Raw genomic sequence first — 15,016 nt, 5'->3', positions numbered from 1 at the left:
TGGGAAATTTTGGAATGAAGGGGTGGCCCGTGCGTAGGGTGGCCACTCCCTTTTTATATAAGGGAAGGATCACGTGAAGAAGGCTCTTGGATGGCCCTAGTGAGGGATCCGAGGCCTTCCACTCGAAATATGAAACAACGGCTGGACAATAGGCTAGGCCATTAAATGCGGTTCTCGTAAAACGTACCGTCACCACCCACGACGTTCCACGTATCAGACGCCTGCACAAAGAATGGAATGTGAAGGGTTGTGGGGAAGTGTAAAAGCCCCTACTATGGTCTCCTATATATGACGTCATATACCACGAGCAGGGGCTTGGGGGGCAGGTGTACGCCCTGGTTTTCCCACGGGCTTATTAGCAGGTCGAGTCTCGGACGAATCGTGGTTTAGTCGGAGGACTCCCCCAAGCCGGAGATCCTTTTTCCAGATCGTACCTTCTTAGCTCGAGGGATCCTCAAAGGCTCGCCAAGGGCCCCCAAGACTGGAGGAAGGCATTAGAAGACCTGAAGGCTGAAGGTCGGTTCAGGGAAGCAGCTCGTGGTACGAGCTAGCCATGGATCTCTGACCCTTTGTAAAGTCAATACACGCAAGATAAACGTGCATATATCTGACATCACGTGTCCGATATCCCCCTGACTTCTCGGACACGCAGCAGGAACGTGCGCATTCAGACACCCACGGCTGTGTTGGGCCGTGCGGCCCATTATCTCCTTACACACTGATTAGACCACACTTATGTGTCAGGTTTAGGAATTAATCATAATTGTCACAGAGTTGATATGACAAATGGTAAGGTCACGGGATGACCTCCCTACCAACTTCCAGGTGCCTTCTCCTATAAATATGGGGACCCTGGGAGTTGATAGAGGTTGGGAAAAATAGTCTCTGAAGAGCCATATACTTTGTAAACCAAATACCCAGAATATATGAATAATATTGACTAGTGGAGTAGAATGATTTTAACCTTTGAACCACTTAAAAAACGTGTCTGGAGTCACCTAGTTCATTCTCTAAGATTTCATATCTGTGACGGTTCTACTTTCAGTACTAATAATTTTCTCTTCTTCTCTTAATTACCTGTTGGCGAAGAACCGCGTCAACAACTCAATTTAAAAGAAGAAAAAAAAATAGAATTTTGATTCAATAAGACAAGGGATGTACTCACTACTAAGTCTAATTTTATAAACAGAATTAAAGATTTGAAATAATATACCTTAGTCATTTCATTCATGGATATATATGTGTAATAAGAAAGTATTTTTAAAATGTACTTTAAGGTGTAAATATAACTTTCCGTATGATTTCACCCTTATTAAATTATTATGTCTTAAATATCCCCCACATAATAAATTTATTCTACTTTTATTATAAAAAAATATTCTCTTAATATAAATTTGCTCCTAATTTTTTTTTTGTCTTTCATCAAATAGCCACCTAAAAAAAATTAATTTAGTAATTTGTTTATGAATAAGGTTATTTTTTGAAGTTTTACTACAATATGACCACTTGATTGAAATTTAAGAAAATGAAATTATACAATAAAATTCTTAGTTTTAGGTGCAGCACCTAAAATTAAAATTTTTGTAACTAAATAGAAATATATCATCATAAATATGCTACTAAAAAGTTTACGTGAAACTATTAATCATAAAAAGTATATTGTTTTAACTAATTAAATAAATTTTAGTAAAAAAAACGTTATTATTATGTATAATAAGTTATGACTGAAACTTAGTGATAACTTGTAACTAAATTTTACTTTTTTAATCATAAATAATTTTAGCTGTGATTAAAAAAACATTTAATCACTTTTATGTTGTATATTAGTAAAAGTAATTTTTCATTGTTAATATTGTATATTCATAATCACTTCCAACCTCGAAAGAGTTCATTAAAATTTTATAAATATTTTTTATGTATTTCAGATTCTTTTATGTGTTATTGTAGTATATTATTAATTTTTTAAAGATTTTAAATTTTATTTAGGATAATATTTTGTATTTTAAATTATAAATATTATATAATATTTTAATTTTTATGTAATTTACTATTTTTTTAATTTTAGTTTAATATTTATTTTTTAAATAAATGAGAGCGTGTGGAATTCCCCACCTAGCCTTGACCAGGAAGAAGCAAGGATTAGATTAAAATTGTTAACTAGAATAAGGACGGAAGAGCACTCCCTGCCAATTCTATACTGTGTGAATCCTATATGAGATTGACTACTATTCTGAATAAATTTGAAATTTTACGTTTAATTGTTTAAATAAACTTTAAAAAATTATTACAAATTTAAAAACTCTTTTTTTAGAAAGTAAATATTTATTTCCTACTCTAAGAAACTCTTTAAAAAAAATAAGAAATCTTTTTTATTAGAGTTTGAATGAGATTTTATATTGTATGATAAATTTTCTATTTTATTTTTATTACTTTTACTAAGAATAAAAAATATATATTTAAAGTTTTTTTTATTATTTAAAATTGTAATACCTAAACAGTAACTATTTGTGTTTTTTGCTTTTAAACTAAACTGTAATAGTAAATATAAAGTCATAACAAAGACTCTTCCATTATAAGATATAACTTTTGAATACGAGGAATTTATACGAAAACAGGACAATTCATACCCTATAGTGAAGCACAGTCTTCCTTAAATAATGCCATTAAAAGACCTTAAATGCCGTTATTCCAAAGAAAAATTAATAATTAGATATTGATATTCAATCGTGGTTGATTGCATTTAGTCATGGAGTAGTGCATAACTTGAGAAAAAATTACGTTCTAATCATGTGTTCAACTGGTGGAGTGAAACTTAGTCTTGAGGCTTGTAGTTGAAAGTGTTTGGACCAAGTGCCAAATCACATTATGGATCTTCCACCTAATACATATACTAGGGGGATGAGGATCCTCTGTCTAGAATTTGTGTACTATTCTGTGTCCACCAATCATTTTGTGACAAATCATTTAATGATTTCTCTAATAAAACTTAACACTCTTTTGCCGTTTGTTACTCCGTTACTTTTTGTCCAATTTTTTATTTCCTTTTTTTCTTTATTCATATAATAAATTACTTTTACTACAGCCACCACTTTTACTATTTTTGTTTATATGTCTTACTTTATTATTGTGTACTCTTATTCTATTGATATGTACATACACCTCTACATGTATTTGTAACTAATTCCATTTTTGTTTTTCTTTCTTTTTTTAACTCAAGGATATATATAATATAATATAATATATATTATTACAATATTTGAGTTATTGATTTTTTGTTAATTACTCTTTTTTTTAACGTGTTGTTATATAACTTACTCAATTTTTTTTTATATTTACAATAGCTATTTCTTTTATATAAATATTATTATCATTTAATTAAACCAATTATTATTTCATTTCTTTTATATAGACCGTGACTCTTTTTTTTTTATATAAATGTTATTGTCATTTAATTAAACTAATTCTATTTTTTTTTTCTTTTATACCATAATTTTGTGGTAAAAATATTTTTATGGCTTTTTTTTAGTGCTAAAATGTAGACACAAAAGCCTACAGCAGTAGTTTTGTAAAAAAAAAAAAAAAGCCAATAATAGTATTTAAAAGAGTAGTTGTGAAAATATCATAAAGATTACTATAGAAAAATAAAAAAGAAATAAGGAGTGAAATTAATCAAAACTTAAATAATAACATGTTTAAGAATTGTCAATAAAATCTTTGCATAAAAAGTGATTTAGTTATTTTACTACGAGCATCTATCTTCAACTTTTAATATAAGTGTCTTCCTTCAAGAGTTTGATGGATTTTGAGGAAGTTCCAAGCTTGTATGAAAGGAATGAGTCTGGAGATCATAAAATAGACAAACATAATTAATAGATTAGATATGTATAAGATAAATATATATTTATTCAGTAAATAAAGTATGAAATACAAATGTACCTGTTGTAGCAATTCCATCATACTCATATTGTTATTTAGATTAGTGTAAGCACTTTGACTTTCATGCTACAAAATAATAACGTGTTATTCTCTCAAAACATTATATTAATAAGAAGAATTATATATATATATATATCTTTTAAATAAATAAATAATATACGTACTTGGTTAAGATTAAGTCGAGATATACGTAACTCTGAATTTTGCAATGGTTGTTGAGCCAGAGGGACTTCAAAATGAAGTTGTCTATCTCTACCAAAAAGAGATGAAGCCTAAACAAAGAATCTTACGTCAATTAAAACAATAATTGGCATAAAAATTAGATATTAAATAATAAAAAAATAGTTACATACTTGTGCTGCACCAAAAATGAATGGATCATGTTGATATGGACCATCAAAGGTATTTTGATTAAATTTCTTTCCACTTCCACTTGATTCTTCGTTCTAAAAAAGCATAACATAAATAATTAAATTATAGAGACATAATATTTTAAATTACTATGAAATGTAGATATAATATATAATATCTGATGTGAAGCAACCTTATTGCGCTCAACTTTTTTCTTCTTTCTAGCTTTTTCAAGAGCTCCTTTTGGCCTGCTAGATTTACCACGAACCTTTCCTTTTGTCTTGATTCCTTTAATATTATTCATCTCTCTGCTGGAATATTGATTCTCGGCATAGCTATGTATAATTTGGTCATCTGATGGATCGTCAATCTCTTCCACAATCTTTCTTAGACCACTCTTAGCATAATTGTATGCTTTCTCACTCTTTGATGCCTTTGTTACAACACAAGTTTGAAATAATCTACACAACTCTTGATAACAATTCACCATAGCAATTTTAGGATCTTCACTATGGTCATTTGCTGCACAATTATCCAATTCATCTCTCACCTTTGCCTTAATTGTCCATCTTTTCAAAATATATCGAGAAGGAATTTTCAATATATTTTTTTCAGAAAAAACTTTAAGAGCATGCGAGCACAAAATACCTGTGAATTGAAACTTCTTGCAAGAGCATGTCACTGTGTCATCAGCTGAATCGTATTCAACAATATGATGAAGATGCCTTTTCTTAGGGAAAATTTTGTACTTAAACAATGTCTCATTCTCATCGAATAAAGTAATAACACAATCATAACTCTCACAAACCTGAGTTTGAAACATGTTTAACACTGCTGGTGTATAAAAACTTGATGCATGCTTCAAAATTTCAACCTCAAATGACAATTTTACTTTTCTTTGGGTCGCTTTGAAATCAGCTTGTAACTCCTCATAGCGACGATAATCAAGCAATCTTTCAAAATTTTCAAAAAATCGTAAAAGATTCTGTTTATAACTGACAAAACCTTTTATTGCATTGTTCATACTCTCACTTCTTTGGGTAGTCGTCATATCAGCACAAAATGTCTCTCTACCATAAACCAAAGCCCATTTCTCTCGTAAGTCATACATCTGTTTCAACCAATCATTTCCCTCAAGATCATATTTGATAAGCATATTATTCCATGCTTCGATAAATTCGCTTTCTTCATCATAATCATATATGCAGTTATTGAATTCTTTTGAAATTTCTCTAAACTTCTCAAACACATTGTTAAGATGTTTTGCCGCATTTTGATATATGTGCCAAATACACAAGCGATGATATGTTTCTGGCCATTGTGAAGATAATGCTTTAGCCATAGCGGCATCTTGATCAGTAAGAATTGTCTTTGGCTTCTTCCCAGACATTGCTGTGGCAAAAGTATCAAATAACCACATAAATGTTTCAGCAGTTTCATCATATAAGAGTGCAGTCCCAAAAACAGTTGTTTGTTTATGATTATTTACTCCAAGAAACATAGCAAAAGGTCTTCCTTCTTGGTTTTTCCGATATGTAGTATCAAAACTAATAACATCACCGAAATGAAAGTACGATGTTATCATAGCAGCATCCGCCCAAAAAATATTGGTTATTAAATCATCTACATCAACTTGTATAGCATAAATTTTTTTTGGATCCTTTGATTGCATGCGCTGAAGATATTCTAAAACACCACCTGTTTCTCCTAGGCTCATTTGGATCATCCGTTTAGTCCGTAAATAATTCTTATAATCAAGTGGAATCATACCAAGATTTTCTCGTCCACCGGCTCTCCTTGCCATTAATTCACAACTTTCTTTTGGAGCGATCCCTGAACGGTCAGCCATATCGATTTCAGCTGCCTGAGCAGCAGTCACTCTTCTATGTGATCTATGCAAATGACTCTTATTAGGACTCGATGTTACATGAGTATGTTCTGCAACAAACTCAATTACACGATAATTATCAGTTTGACGAGAAGTAACTTTCATTCTCGCTAAACACCCAAATCTTGTCTCAGCTCTATGATACTTTACATTCATATCTCGTCTATCTCTTCTGCGGTATCCTTCACAAGAACAACAAAACATTCTATCTATCATTCTACCATCTTGATCTTTTTGTCCTTTACTTCTACGAATACTAAATCCAACCTTAAAAGCATAGGAATTGTAAAAATTATATGCTTCTTCTTCACTTCCAAATTCCATATCAATTTTTGGTATTTCTTCATCTAAAATTTTAGAATGAATTATCTCTATTCTTTCCTTAGCTTCAATATTTTTTGTACTTTCAAAGTCTAACTTTCGACATGACCGATACTCTTCTAGATTATGACATTCCATAATCTTTAATAAAATAATATGCAAATATAAGTATGTTGAAAAATAAATGATACATTCTCAAAGCAGTCAAATAATATTCAAACAAAATAACAAAGAATGCAAAACCATACCCGTAGATGAAAACCGTATTTGACTCTATTTCAATTAACTATTGTTGTCTTTTGAGAGTGCTAATTCCTGTAAGTAATATGATTATGTATCAAAATTGTATTATTCTCAATAAAAAAAATAAAAAATTGTATTCATTAAGTTTTTAAATACATATATAAATATCGTTTATATTGATTTAAGTACTAATATAATACACATGAATATAGAAGAGATATCACTTAAATCTGAAACTAAAAAAAACTTAACTCAAAACTATATAAGCTACAATTATAATTATTTTTATATATATAAATATGTCATATATATATTGTTTGTGTCCATCAATGAAATAAAAGTGAAACAAAAAAATGCAGAAAGTAATGGAAACAAAATTAGGATGTATAGCATATACATATAGAGTCATATATTTATACTCAAAAAACTGGAGAACTTACCGTGGGAAAAAAAATGTGTTCTTCAAAGCCTGGAAAAAAATAGCTTAATAAATAAATTGGTAGTACAATTGCATATGTACATATAAATAAAATAGTAAGACAGTTGGCAGTAGTATAGTAATTAATTAAATGAAGAAAGAAATGATAATAATATTTTTATAAAAGAAATAGCTACTGTAAAAGAAATGAAATAAAAAATAATTGGTTTAATTAAATGATAATAATATTTATATAAAAGAAATAGCTATTGTAAATATAAAAAAAAATTGAGTAAGTTATATAACAACACGTTCAAAAAAAGAGTAATTAACAAAAAATCAATAAACTCAAATATTGCAATAATATATATTATATTATATTATATATATCCTTGAGTTAAAAAAAGAAAGAAAAAAAAAATGGAATTAGTTACAAATACATGTAGACGTGTATGTACATATCAACAAAAATAGAATAAGAGTACACAATAGTAAAGTAAGACATATAAACAAAAATAGTAAGAGTGGTGGCTATAATAAAAGTAATTTATTATATGAATAAAGAAAAAAAGGAAATAAAAAATTGGACAAAAAGTAACAGAGTAACAAACGGCAAAGGAGTGTTAAGTTTTATTAGAGAAATCATTAAATGATTTGTCACAAAATCATTGGTGGACACACAATAGTACACAAATTCTAGACAGAAGAGCCTCATCCATGCTAGGGTTGATAATAACATATTATGTAATTGCGATCTTAATTAGCATACGGAAACCCTTTTTGCGTTTTGTTTTTCTTTTAATATTTTGTTTGAACTCGAATTTTATCATATAAATCTTTTATAAGAAAGAAGAGTAAAAAGAGAAGAGTTGGGGATTCACCTTTTTCGCTTGTCCTGGTAATAATAATTCTAGAGTGGGTCATTATTATACTACTGTTACAAAAAAAATATTCCGATCATCCATTTATGTTGATCATAGGTGTTGACTGAAGTGGTAAAAATTCAAAAGTTTTCAATATTAGACAAGAAATGTCGTGAAAAACTTTCTTATTTTTTCCTATGATGTCAATTAGCAAGCAACAAAATAAAGTGGGTCTCTTAACATTGATAAAAAGGTTTAGCAAAGTAAAAAGAGTAAGCTTTTAAAAATATGTTAGATATCCACTAAGCACTGGCTCTTCTCTCTTTTCTTTCTGTAAGAAAAACATAACGTATATAATACTTAAATAAACGTAATATGATAAATACAATATTTATATCTACTAAATTAAAAATACATAAATATTATAATTATAAATAATACAATATAAATAACTTATAATATATATAACTATATTATAATTACAAATAATATAATATAAATAACTTATAATATAAATAGCAATTATAATTAATTTACACAATAATTATAAAGAACAAAATTAAAAGTCAAGGCCTGTGTAACACACAGTTTCCTTAAAACAGATTCGTCGCCTCTACGAGGTTTCGACGTCCATCTCCCAGGATACAACGATAAACGATAAGTAACTCAATTACTTCGTCGAACCAAATATGCCCGAACTCTATCACTCTAATGAAAGATCTAAGAACTCTAAAGAGTAAAAGAGAAAAACAATATTAAAAGTATATATATATATATCTTTAATCTTCAAAGGAAGACAAAATATATATATGAATATAAGATTTTGGTGTAAAAGAAACCAAGACCACTAAGGTCTATATATAGAATTTTCCCAAGGCACAATTTTATTCCCAAGCAATGTGGGACAACAATTCAATTTGCTTTTTCATTCAAAATATCCAACAATCCCCCACATGAATGAAAAATCTGACTCAAGAAAAACCAACAAAAGAAATAGACCTGGGTGATAGAGTTCAATGGTAGAAACCTGCATAGGATAGGTAGGTGTTACCCTTTGAACCTTCCCTTATGTAAGTATATTTACTTTACTGGCTGATCAGTAGACGCGATGTCTTTGAACTGTTCTGCCGTTCGTGTAAACGATGATATACCACACACAGGAATCTTCCTGACATATATTGGTTCTCAAGATTATGTTCGTTTTGGCCCTGAACATTTCCCTGGTTCTGCAAGAGATATTCTAGGAATTGAGTCCTTATTCAATCCCTATAGAAGCGGCCCATCTTCTCTCTCACATAGGTGATTTTCTTAATTAAGAGTAACCCGTATTACTCTGCTCGACATTTCGACGCATAAGAAATCATTAAAAGCATAGCTTAACATTTTCCTTACAGTTTATCACTATTTCATCATAGGAATGGACAATGAGGATAACCCCCACAGTGATCCAACATAGTCTTTACAGTTTTAGTTGTCCCTTTGAACCTAGATCTTGGGATCTCCAGTCAACTAGGTGGGGTGTCTACTGTATTGACTTTATTCATTCATGGGCTTTAGACCCATTCCCCTCGATGATTTTTCAACCAACTCTCTATTTAACCCTTTGGTTAGCGGATCCGCAATATTATCCTTTGACTTCACATAGTCAATAGAGATAACTCCAGTTGAGAGTAGTTGTCTAATGGAATTGTGTCTACGACGTATATGTCTAGACTTACCATTATACATATTATTATGTGCCCTACCAATTGCAGATTGACTATCGCAATGTATGCCAATAGCTGGCACTGGTTTAGGCCATTTTGGAATATCTTCTAAAAATTGACGAAGCCATTCAGCTTCTTCGCCACACTTGTCTAAGGCAATAAACTCAGATTCCATCGTGGATCTAGCAATTACCGTTTGTTTAGAAGATTTCCATGATACAGCTGCACCACCGAGTGTAAACACATATTCACTCGTAGACTTTGAGTCTTTCATATCAGATATCCAATTAGCATCACAATACCCTTCAAGTACTGCTGGATATTTAGTATAGTGCAGCCCATAGCTACGAGTAAATCGTAAGTACCTAAGTACTCTTGTTATTCCTTTCTAGTGGTCAGACCTTGGATTACTCGTGTATCTACTCAGTTTACTAACTGCGTAGGCTATATCAGATCTTGTACAACTCAATAAGTACATTAGACTTCCAATAATTCTAGAGTACTCTACCTGAGAGACACTCTCCCCTTTGTTCTTGAACAAATGTAGACTCGAATCTATAGGGGTTCTGGATACACCAGAATCTTCTTTGTTGAATTTCTCAAGAATTTTGTCCACATAATGTGACTGACTTAGAATGATCTTATCAGATGTCCTTGAGATTTGAATCCCCAAAATGACATCTGCAAGACCCATATCTTTCATGTCAAATTTCGAGTTCAACATACTCTTGATAGATTTGATCATCTTATCACTGCTTCCAACAATGAGCATGTCATCTACGTAAAGACACAAAATGACATAGTCATTATCTGTTTCTTTAACATAAATACATTTATCGCATTCATTGATTTTGAAGCCATTTGCCAACATAGTTTGGTCAAATTTCTCATGCCATTGTTTTGGTGCTTGCTTTAAACCATATAAAGATTTCACCAATTTACATACTTTTCTTTCTTGACCTGGGGAGGAAAACCCATCGGGTTGTTCCATATAAATTTCTTCATTTAAATCCCCATTTAGAAAAGCAGTTTTCACATCCATTTGATGTACTTCAAGATTGCGTAACGCAGCAATAGCAAGTATCATCCTAATGGAATTTATTCTCGTCACAGGAGAATAAGTGTCAAAGTAATCAAGGCCTTCACGCTGCTTATAACCTTTAATTACAAGTCGTGCCTTGTACTTATCAATTGAACCATCAGATTTCATTTTCCTTTTGAAAATCCATTTGGCCCCTAAAGGCTTACATCCTGGAGGAAGATCTACTAACTCCCAGGTGTGATTTTGAAGTATGGATTCAATCTCACTATTAATAGCATCTTTCCATAAAGAGTCTTCAGTGGAGTTCACAGCTTCATCAAAGCTTTGAGGTTCACCTTCTAGCAAATAGGTCAGAAAATCTGGACCAAAAGATTTTTCTGTTCTAATTCTTTTGCTACGTCTAGGTTCATCCTCACATTCTTGACTTTGATCCTGACTATTTTCAGCAATAGTCTCATGTGTTCGTTTCAACGAACTTGAATCCTCTTTTGATCTAAGAGGAAATACGTGTTCAAAGAACGACGCATTTCTGGATTCCATTATCGTGTTTTTGTGTATGTCAGATATTTTAGACTCATACACCAAAAACCGATAAGCACTACTATTATGTGCATAACCAATGAAAATGCAATCAATAGTTTTTGGACCTATTTTTACCATTTTTGGTAAAGGTACAACCACTTTGGCAAGACACCCCCACACTCTTAAGTATTTGAAGGAAGGTTTCGTTCCTTTCCATAACTCGTAAGGGGTCTTATCTTCTTTCTTTTAGGGTATCTTATTTAAAAGATAATTAGCTGATAATATAGCTTCTCCCCACATGTTCTGAGGCAATCCAGAACTAATCAACATCGTATTCATCATCTCTTTCAATGTACGATTTTTCCGTTCAACAACACCATTTTGCTGAGGAGAATAAGGTGTAGTGGTTTCATGGATGATTCCATTTTTTGCACAGAATTCAGGAAATGGTGATTCATACTCACCACCTCGATCACTTCTCAACACCTTAATCTTTTTGTTAAGTTGTTTCTCAACTTCGGTCTTATAAAGAACAAATTTCTCTATAGCCTCGTCTTTGCTTTTTAGCAAATACACATAGCAATATTTCATGCTATCATCGACAACAGTAATAAAATACTTATTGCCTCCCCTTGTTTGAACAAATTTTAAATCACATACATCGCTAGGAAAAACATAACTTATATAATACTTGAATAAACGCAATATGATAAATACAATATTTATATCTACTAAATTAAAGATACATAAATATTATAATTATAAATAATACAATATAAATAACTTATAATATATATAACAATATTATAATTATAAATAATATAATATAAATAACTTATAATATATATAACAATATAATATTATAATTATAAATAATACAATATAAATAACTTATAATATATATAACAATATTATAATTATAAATAATATAATATAAATAAATTATAATATATATAACAATATTATAATTATAAATAATATAATATAAATAACTTCTAATATAAATAGCAAGTATAATTAATTTACACAATAATTATAAAGAACAAAATTAAAAGCCGAGGCCTGTGTAACACACAGTTTCCTTAAAACAGATTCGCCGCCTTTACGAGGTTTCGACGTCTATATCCTAGGATACAACGGTGAACGACAAGTAACTCAATTACTTCGTCAAACCAAATATGCCCGAACTCTATCACTCTAATGAAAGATCTAAGAACTGTAAAGAGTAAAAGAGAAAAACAATATTAAAAATATATATATATCTTTAATCTTCAAAGGAAGACAAAATATATATATGAATATAAGTTTTTGGTGTAAAAGAAACTAAGACCACTAAGGTCTATATATAGAATTTTCCTAAGGCACAATTTTATTCCGAAGCAATGTGGGACAACAATCCAATTTGCTTTTTCATTCAAAATATCCAACACTTTCTTTTCTCTATGGCAAAACTCATGCAACCTTCTCTCTCTCTTGTTTCTTCTCCTCTTCTTGTTTTGGAGGCAATTGGTGAGATTGGGCTCCACGAGGGAAGCCACTACTTCTCTCTTCATCACATGGTGGTATTTTGCTTCTCTTTCATTACTTCATGGGTATTCCACTTCTCTTCTATGGGTAAGGGCTCGATGCGATCTGTCCCTCACTTGGCGAAGGGCCATAGGTTGTGGATTGTCATGAGTCTCTCAGCGGCTTGTCATGGAATATGGGCGAAGCAGCATAAGTTGCATCTCTGCACGATCTTAATAGCATCAATTGCCATGATGGGCCAATAATATTCTTTTATGCGGGCTTTCTTATCAAGGCTTCAGCCCCAAGAGTAGTTTCCACAAACCCATTTGTGGATACATTTCAAAACCTCCTTAGCTTCTTGTATGTTTAAGAAATTGAGGAGAGGTTTCCCATAGCCTCTCTTATTGAGTATATGATCTTTAATTACAAAGCAAACAACTAGATACATGACACAATGGGCACCTACATACTTGACACAATGGACTTCTTTTCCATCATCGGGTAGGGCAATGGACTCATGGTATAATTTTATTGGGGTCAACTACTCTGGGATCCTATAGTTAGGACTTCCCTTGTCTTGATGTTTGGCTCAGGTTGAAAAATTATAAGGTTGTTTATCTGGAGTTCGTCAAGGCTTCAGCCCCAAGAGTAGTTTCCACAAACCCATTTGTGGATACAGTCCAAAACCTCCTTAGCTTCTTGTATGTTTAAGAAATTGAGGAGAGGTTGCCCATAGCCTCTCTTATTGAGTATATGATCTTTAATCACAAAGCGGACAACTAGATACATGACACAATGGGCAGCTACATACTTGACACAGTGGACTTATTTTCCATCATTGGGTAGGTCAATGGACTGATGGTATAATTTGATTGGGGTCAACTACTTTGAGATCATATAGTTAGGACTTCCCCTGTCTTGATGTTCGACTCAGGTTGAACAGTTAGAGGGTTGTCTATCTGGAGTTCATCAAACCCCAAAGCTATGCAGGCCAACGCGTCAGCCTTGGTATTTTCTTCTCTTTGTACTTGGATGAGCTCGTACCATTTGAAGTGGGACAATTATTTCTTGACTCGATATAAATACATAATCATGTTCTCATTGTGCATGTATATGGACATGTTGTCCTCTGACTTAGGAAACTACTTTTAACACAGCGAGGATGGCCTTGTATTCAGCCTTATTGTTCGTGGTTGTGAACTTGAATGGCAGCTTGCACCTAGGTGGTTCCTTGGGGGTTAGTAAGTATCACCCCTGCTCTGGCCTTGGTGGCATTTAATGATCCATCCATATGAAGGGACTGGATATCATTATTATCTAGACACTCCCAAGCTAGTACTAGAGTGCTTGGGAAGTTCTCATCCTCTATTTATCTAGTGAACTTGACCACAAACTCAGTGAAGACTTGCGCCTTGATGGTTGTTTGTGCTTAATTCTACGTTAAATCCACTTAGGTCCACAACCCATTTGGTTAGTCTTCTCGAGTTCTCAGGATTTTGCAATATTTCTTGTAGAGGAAACTTTGATAGGGAAATGATGGTACGAGCATAAAAGTAAGGCCGAAGGTTTTCGATCACGATAACTAGGGCATACACCATATTTTCCATCATTGGGTACCGGGTTTGTGTGTTGAGTATGGATTTGCTGATGAAGTACTTGACGACTAGTCATTTAGAATATGTCGTTAAGCTTGACTCATGTGGATCCTTTCTGTTGGAGATGTTGAGAGGATGAGCTTTCAAATTTTCTTCCCCTAATATCTCTCTCCCTAGGAGTTGGGAGTAACTATCTGTCTAAGGGGAGCTTTCACTTGAAGATTGGAATTGACTATTAGGATTGGTTAAAATACAATGTCCAAGTGGTATTACATAAGCTAGGTGTAAAAAATTAAATGGTTTCACATAGTGAAGATGTGATATTGACTTTTTGTTGAAGGAATTTGAAAGTTGTGTTGTTTGATCTAAAGTGATACATTGAAGTGTCTAAGGATGGCCAAAAGGTTTGGGAGCATTTGGAGGTTGTGAATGGGGAAATTTCTCCCTTGAGAAGTACCTTCAAAAGAACACCCTAAGGCGACTTTGGGGTCAAGTGGGCTGCACACATAGGAGAGCCTCGCAACGCGAGGCTAGCCCTGAGCAACACAAGGCTGAGGTAGCCTTGAGGTGGTACTGGTGCAAGACCCAAGGGAACAAAGGCCTCGCTATGCGAGGCCTAACC

The 15,016-nt window shown here is 32.2% G+C and overlaps 1 protein-coding gene across 1 annotated transcript; it reads right to left on the bottom strand.

Moving 5' to 3' along the window:
* Positions 1–3,784: 3,784 nt before the first annotated feature.
* Positions 3,785–11,308, bottom strand: LOC133832708 (protein FAR1-RELATED SEQUENCE 5-like). Its single transcript, XM_062263019.1, has 7 exons — positions 10,975–11,308; positions 9,920–9,993; positions 4,481–6,637; positions 4,290–4,382; positions 4,101–4,208; positions 3,937–4,002; positions 3,785–3,838 (listed from the first exon to the last, which is right to left on the bottom strand). The coding sequence occupies exons 1-7, from the start codon at positions 11,306–11,308 to the stop codon at positions 3,785–3,787; spliced, it is 2,886 nt and encodes a 961-aa protein (XP_062119003.1).
* Positions 11,309–15,016: the final 3,708 nt, after the last annotated feature.

The sequence above is a fragment of the Humulus lupulus genome, chromosome 4 (assembly GCF_963169125.1).
Source record: "Humulus lupulus chromosome 4, drHumLupu1.1, whole genome shotgun sequence".
NCBI lineage: Eukaryota > Viridiplantae > Streptophyta > Magnoliopsida > Rosales > Cannabaceae > Humulus > Humulus lupulus.
Note: the sequence above shows the minus strand (reverse complement) of the source record. Positions and strands in the feature narration are given on the sequence as shown.